The sequence below is a fragment of the Anarrhichthys ocellatus genome, unplaced genomic scaffold (assembly GCF_004355925.1).
Source record: "Anarrhichthys ocellatus isolate YVR2014 unplaced genomic scaffold, GSC_Weel_1.0 scaffold4, whole genome shotgun sequence".
NCBI lineage: Eukaryota > Metazoa > Chordata > Actinopteri > Perciformes > Anarhichadidae > Anarrhichthys > Anarrhichthys ocellatus.
The window spans coordinates 2818692-2825738 of NW_022280034.1; the positions used below are offsets into that span (position 1 = coordinate 2818692).

The 7047-nt window shown below is 43.2% G+C and overlaps 1 protein-coding gene across 1 annotated transcript in view; it reads right to left on the reverse strand.

The window, feature by feature from the left end:
- sost (sclerostin) overlaps nucleotides 1-1999 on the reverse strand; it is a 4978-nt gene extending 2979 nt beyond the window's left edge. Inside the window, exon 1 of the mRNA XM_031844276.1 lies at nucleotides 1567-1999. Coding sequence (XP_031700136.1) covers nucleotides 1567-1837 — 271 coding nt within the window. The 5' untranslated portion in view covers nucleotides 1838-1999. The remainder of the gene's footprint in view (nucleotides 1-1566) is intronic.
- Between the last annotated feature and the right edge of the window lie 5048 nt (nucleotides 2000-7047).

A 7047-nucleotide genomic window follows, 5' to 3' on the forward strand; every position in this document is an offset into this window, starting at 1 on the left:
CCCCCCCCCCCCCCCTACATGTCCTGTTCTCCTCTCCGCTGTCAGCCTCACACTAATGGTGGCGGCTTGCGTGAGCTGTCCCTCCCCCCACGGCGGTGAGAGACGACCCCTGGGAGAGGACACTGGAGGGAGGCCAGTAAGTGGTCAAAGCCTCCGCTGTGACCCCACAGGGACCGGGAGCAGGACGTCCCAGGACAAAAGCCCAGAGTCGGATGAAGAAAATAATCCAGGAGGATTTCTGTCTCCCCGTGTGAACCTCGACACATTTGCAGTTTATCCATAAATAAAACAAAGATGATGTGCTTTCCCACCCCCCTTTTTTGGAGACCTGATGAGGAATCAAATTAGCATGATGTTGTTTAATTTGTGGATTTGTTGTAACATCCTCATCAGTCACACTAAACAGATCTTGACCTGCTTATTCCCAGTTGTCAGCTGCTCATCTAATCCAACTAATCATCCCACCCCCCCCACCCTGTGTTTGAATAATGACAAATCTGTGAGAATGTCTCACCACCCATCTGGAGCTCACGGGCGTGAGATTGCTCTACATGCACCGCTTGAATCAGAACATGCAACCTTTACTGGCCACAGGTGGGAATCATTCTCAGAGGCAGTGTTGCATTTAAAAAGCAATTCCCCCCCCCCCCCAACAAAAAAAAGACATCCCCCCTGAAGAACAAACTGTTTTTTTGGAGACATGTTGTTGCAATCATGGTGATGTAAGTAGAGCTTGACTAATAGTGTAAAGAGAGAAGGAAATAAGCTGGAAGACAACGTGAAAAAAGCCCCGATGTCTCTGTGAATGTTCCACTTCAGATCGTGTGTTTGGGGGAAGAAACACCACAAGAATGTGTGTCTGTGCCGCTCTCACCACCCTCCGCTCTGGCAGGATTAAGTAAGAAAACACTCTTCCCACACAGAAGAGCTGCTCTTGATCAGGGAGGCAGGAGAGGCATGAAGTCAGATGAGCAGGCAGGTGGTCTTTGGGCTGGTTTTTCATTTTAAAGTCAGATCCACTGGACAGTTTAGACTTCAGATCAAAGGGTTGATCAAATCTAATCAAATCATTTAGATATTTAGAAACAAACTAAATAATAATAATTTAATAATAATAACAAATTGTCAAATGTAACTTACATTTTTCAGGCATTAAATTAATATTATTTGTGTCCGAGCGCACAATTCACACGAATACTAAAATATGTTTATTTAAACTAAAATAATTTCTATTGATAAAAAAGACCATGAACTTAAGGCTAGAGTGATTCTCTCTACACTGATGATTATATAAATTAATCAATGTATTAACATAATAAAAAAGGTGATATATTTGAATGCTCCTGAGCACTTGTTCACATATAAATGCGGTCGCTTGCAGTGAAATTCACTGATACAGCGCGTGACCTGACACGTGTAAATGCACCATTTTACATGTATTTTTATCAGTTAGTTTCCTCACTTTTAATTAAGGTTACACTGGATACTAATTTAATTATTGCAACATTCAGGTTTTTAACTTGATTTCCAGTTTTTAACATCCAGAGAACTTCAGAGAGAACTTACTGTAGGAGACCGTGTTTGCTGTCCTTCCACCGGTTTTCGCCCTGTTATTCATACTATTGCTGTTGCTGTTGCTGTTGTTGCTGTTGCTGTTGCTGTTGCTGTTGAGCACCTGCAGTATCGCCTCCTGAGGAGTCCGAGTGTTTCCTCTGTACTCCGGTAAGATCTCCGTGGCGTCGTTCTTTAGTACCTTCCATCCCTTCACGGCGGTGCAGCATCCCTGCAGCAGCACGAGCGCCGCGCTGGACACGAGGAGGGCCAAAGACACCTGCATGCTGCTCGGTCGAAGGCAGAAATAAAGCGCGGACGCACGAGGGGAATTTAACAAAGAAAAAAACACACGCGCGAGAGGAAAGAGAGAGAGAGAGAGAGAGAGAGAGAGACAAGTTGGTCAGATCCACCCTTAGTGCACGAGGCGCTCACGGTATTTAAGCAAGTTTCTCCACATAGCTGACAATTAAAGCCTCACGCGGAGTGGGAGGGGTCGAACCTGGAGAGAGATTCATTGAGAAACCAGGAGAGAGAGAGAGGGAGAGAGGGATGCGTGCGAAAGGGAGGGGAGGGAGAAGAAAATAGAGGAGAGGGAGAAAGGAGAGAGAGAGGGAAAGTGAAAGGAGAGGAGGAGATGAGAGGGAGAAAGGAGGAAGAGGAAATAGTGAGATAGAAAGTGAGAGGAGAGGATGAGAGGGAGAAGTGGGGAAGAGGAGGAAGTAGAGGAGAAGAAAATAGAGATGGAGAAAGAAGGGAGGGGAAAGGAGACAAGGAGAGGGGTAAAGGAGGAAGAGGAGGTCATAGAGAGGGGGAAAGTGAGAGGAGAGGAGAGGGAGAAATGAGGAAGAGGGGAGGAAATTGAGAGATGGAAAGTGAGAGGAGAGGAAGAGATGAGGGAGAAAGGGGAGAAGAAAATAGAGAAGAGAGAGAAAGAGTGGAGAGGAAAGGAGAAGAAGAGATGCGAGGGAGAAAGAAGGAAGAGTAAGAAATAAAGAAGGGGGAAGTGAGAGGAGAGGCAGAAATGAAGAAGAGGAAGAGGAACAAAATAGAAAAGAGGGAAGGTGAGAGAGGAGAGAGGGAGCAGAGGGGACGAAAGTAAAGGAGGTGAAAATAGATGTGATGGAGAAAGAGAGGAGGAAATGGGAGATAAGACTAGAGGAGGAGACAGAGAGGAAAGGAGAGGAGAAGGAGATCAGATGAGACCACAGAGGAGGAGAGACATCATGCTTATCTCACTGTGTTGTTGTTGTTGGACTTAAGTATACAAATGCATCTGCTCCTCCTCCTCCTCCTCCTCCTCCTCCTCCTTTAATGATTTCTGCAGCATTACGTGTCTGAAAAGCATTCAGGCTTTTTTTTTTTAAAGGCGGTTTATTTATTTTGGCCGTCACAAGTTGTTCAAGATGCGCCCGACGCTCTTCCTGAGCCTCCTCATCCCGCTCCTGTTACACCGAAACAAGTCCGTACACAAGTTAATCATTAATTCCTCTCGTTAATTATCCATCATCACGGCAAAGCCATGACTCAATCTTTTCACACCTCCATTAAACTCCTCCCTCCTGCAATATGATCTGCATTCATCTGATGTTTTATACATGGGATATTGTAGTTTGAGTAACCCGACATGGAGGCTGATGATCAGTGATGATGTGATGACAGATGAGGCCTCTTTCACTCAAACACTGCCCTCTTGAGGGAGAATAAATAAAGTCTTGTGAAGAGCGGGACAAATGGGATTATAGGTAATCTAAAAGTATAGATCTATCTGGGAGAGTCAGAAGCTTGTAGGATAGAAAAATAGAAAGGCCTTGGTCGATATCACGGCTTTGACACATCTTGTACCCGTTCATTTGAGGCACAGCGACGCTCCCATAATAACACATCATGGTCCATCTACTTTTATACAAGCCTTAAATCAGGGTTTGCAGAGCGGCGACCAACTGGTTGTCCATCGCAGTTGAAAATGGTGGACGCAAAACGGGGATGACTGAATTAAAATAATGATATCGTAAGATGAAGCTGAAATAACGTCGGTCACCAACATCACTCTTTTCTTCTATAAATGACAACAGAGTGAAAGTCTCCTTCGGTCCAGAGTTACCTTTTAAATATTCTTACCACGACAATAATTTGAGCTTTTTCACAATATATGTAAAAAAAACTGCATCTTCAAGTGGAAATGTGTCCTCTTTGTGATGTTGATACAGGATAACGTCTGGCGTTGTTCCACAGAGAGTGACATTTTAAAAATTCTCTGGGAAATGTTATGTGGTTTTGGCTATAACAATAATTTCATACTATTGATTTATTTGTTTTTTGGCTACTTTAGAGCAGCAAAACCAGCAAAAATTACACTGAGAACACTGATATATTAAGTGTTGCCTATTTAAACATTCAGCAGTAACAACATAATCACCCCGATCGACGCCCTCTAACATGTGCTGTTATGAGCATAACTTGAAAAAGAGAATGTTTATCTTCCTGTAATATGATTGATTTTGTTTTCTCAGATCATCACGTTTGCAGCTAAATGGCTCCAACATAAGGAAGTTCACGGGGTGAGCTGGTTTTGGCAGTGTTCGTGTCTGCAAACGTATTGATTCGAATTAAAAACGTGTTTGATAAATACGTGCATGAGCCTCGTAGCACGCTTGCAGAGAGACGCACAGTGACACGTGGTTAACGTTGGGAAACGATTAGTTAGCTTTAGGAAACAAAACTACTTGATCAGGCTGGTCTCATCCTGCATGCGTAGCTATACCTACGAAAAATAATGTGCCGTATTTCATGGACAAAATAATTTTGTATGTTATCCACGTAATCATGAAAGTATAACGCCGCAAAAGCACACAGGACGGGAGGTCAGAGGTGGACGGAGCCAACAAACAGACCTCGGTTTGTTCCCTGTGTGAAACGAGAAGTCAACGTTGATGTCTTACAGTAACTACAGCGGACAGTCGAGTCCTCCTATTGTGTTCAAGCCTGCAGCTCTGAGGTCGTGCCAGAATGTTTTTTTGTATTTTGTGAGCGACGGATGATCCGACTGTCTACACAAAGCCAGCTCTGATTACAGCCTTCTCGCCAACGTCGCGACCGATGTCAGTCCCGGTCTCAATTTAGACCTCTCTTGGTTTCTTTATGGAGCAGTTGGGCCCCAGCACAGTGGGTTTTTTTTAATCACGATAACAGTACAATGAGGCCCAAATAACAATCAGATGCTCCCCAGATTGCAAGTAAGCCTCCAGCACTGCAGAGGACGGCAGGGTATGATTTCTTTATGGAAAACTGAGAAAAACAGTGTTTTCAGTCCATAAACAAACCGTCTCGGCTGCTCTGTGTTTTCTCGCGTGATTCATGGAACACAGTTGTTGAACTGCTCGATCACACAGGTTAGAAACCAACACAATCACTGGCCAGCGAGAGTAAATAAAGGAGATATTGTTGTTTGGAACTCGGCAGTGTTTAACTCAAGAGTTCGAGAGGGTGAATTATTCATAATGTGTCCACAGCAATTATGCAAAGTAGGTTTGAGTTCAGCTTTCTGGCTTCGCACATTAACCCTCAGAAGGATAGAACAGTGAACGCCTCATGAACGTGTGAGAACGAGTGCAGCAAACAGCGACATGTTGATGTGACCCTGCCACATATTTAAAAGTCGAATTCATATTCTGTTCATGCCGTTAGCGCTGAGTAGAAGTAGGAGTTTAGTGTCTCAAACCGCCGTGTTTCCGTCGTGTTGTGAGCTTGTTGCAGCGCTTTTTTCTAAGTGCTGCTAGAATGTTAGGATGAAGAAAATGCATTGGTATTTGCTTGTGTTTTTGTCAATGTGCATGCGTTTTCTTAATTGTGCAGAGCGTTGGCCTCTCAGGGCTGCCGTACAAACTCATAAAGCAAGTTTTCTGTCGCAATTTGGTGCAATTTTTAACTGAATTTACAGCAAATTGGCTAAAGAATATTAGGAGCTGGGTGCGTCAAGATAAACAGCCGGTTGCGGCACTACACCGTTGCAGAAGAAGGGAACACAATGAGATGATGCAATTTAAAAAAGAGCACCGGTTAAACCTTAAACATGGAAAACAAAGAAGAAAACATGATGCCTGTTATGTACTAATATGAAGAACGTCTTTCTCGTCGCTCCACACAGATGTGATGTTTTTGTCTTCCCTCATTTTTAGTCTCTCCAGTGGACGTTTAAGTTGCTTCATGATTTATTCACTCAGTCTGTTTTCTTTGCACTTTGTTACAGTTTTCTTTTACGACTCACCATGTTCCACCTCAGCCAAGCGTCACAAAGTCTTTGCAATATTTCGAGTTAATATAAGACGACATAAGATGATTCCTAAACTACATGCGACACCAATATTAAGATCTAGATACGAAGCAGAGGGCCCCACAATCTGAATAAAAACCACATACTGTTTATTTTTTGCACTCTTGACTTGAAGATTCTTTAAAACATGTTAAATAAAGGCAGATTTTGAATATCTGCTGGTATGTTCTCCTCAGATGTGGATCAGTTCTGAATATCCTGATGCTTCAGTGTGGTTTATTCCCTTTGGAAAGCTGTCATATACTATTTACACAAGAACAAATTGGACCAATTCCTACTCACAAATCAGGCTTCAAAAGAACAAGATCTCTTCTGACGGGAACAAATCTACATTAAGAGCACAGATAAAGTTACAAAGCAGACCATTCTGGAAAATCTGTGATCTCGTGTATGATATACAGATACATTTATCGGTGTTTGTGCATTTGAAATGTAGATTGTATCATATCTACATTTTAAGTGGCTGCACATCTGGATATGCTTATAGCCGTTTCACATAGAACGGCACCAAATGGATTCCCACTTTTAAATCTGTTGCCCCTGTATATGTTTTCTCTCCTAAACTTGCACTATTCTTCGTCATTTTAAACACAACCGAGGATGTTAAAGTGAATATTTCAGTGCTATTGGACACTGTGTAAAGAATCTCAACATGACGACAGAGAGTGCTGTAATGTTGATCAATTGCTGTGCATTGACCCCGTTTTACAGTGTTTCATCGACTGTGGCTCTGCTCTGCGTCACACAGAACAAACTCGCTCTCCAACAGCTCAGACGACTGATTTATCAACTGCTCGTTTCATACACACAACTCCTTCCAAACCAAACTTGTGCGTTGTCGTGTAGTGGAAATAATTTATCGCCGTACAGCTGTGCAATATTGCAGGAGAACAAAGCAACACTCCTTGTTTTCATGCACCGGATTAAACAGAAATGTGAACGCAACGGGGGGGAGACAGTGGAGACGGTTAAAGTGGCTTTATGACTCAGGATGCTGACTTCTAACTGTAAGAGTAATTTGTCTGCTGGCAGCCACGCTGGGTTTCTTCAGGAGAGCAGGAGGTCACTGGGAGGTGAACGCAAGACGTGATAAGCCTTAAACTCCAAAAGTGGGATTCTTCTTCCACTTTTATGTGGTTCTCCACGCACGGAAACCATAGATT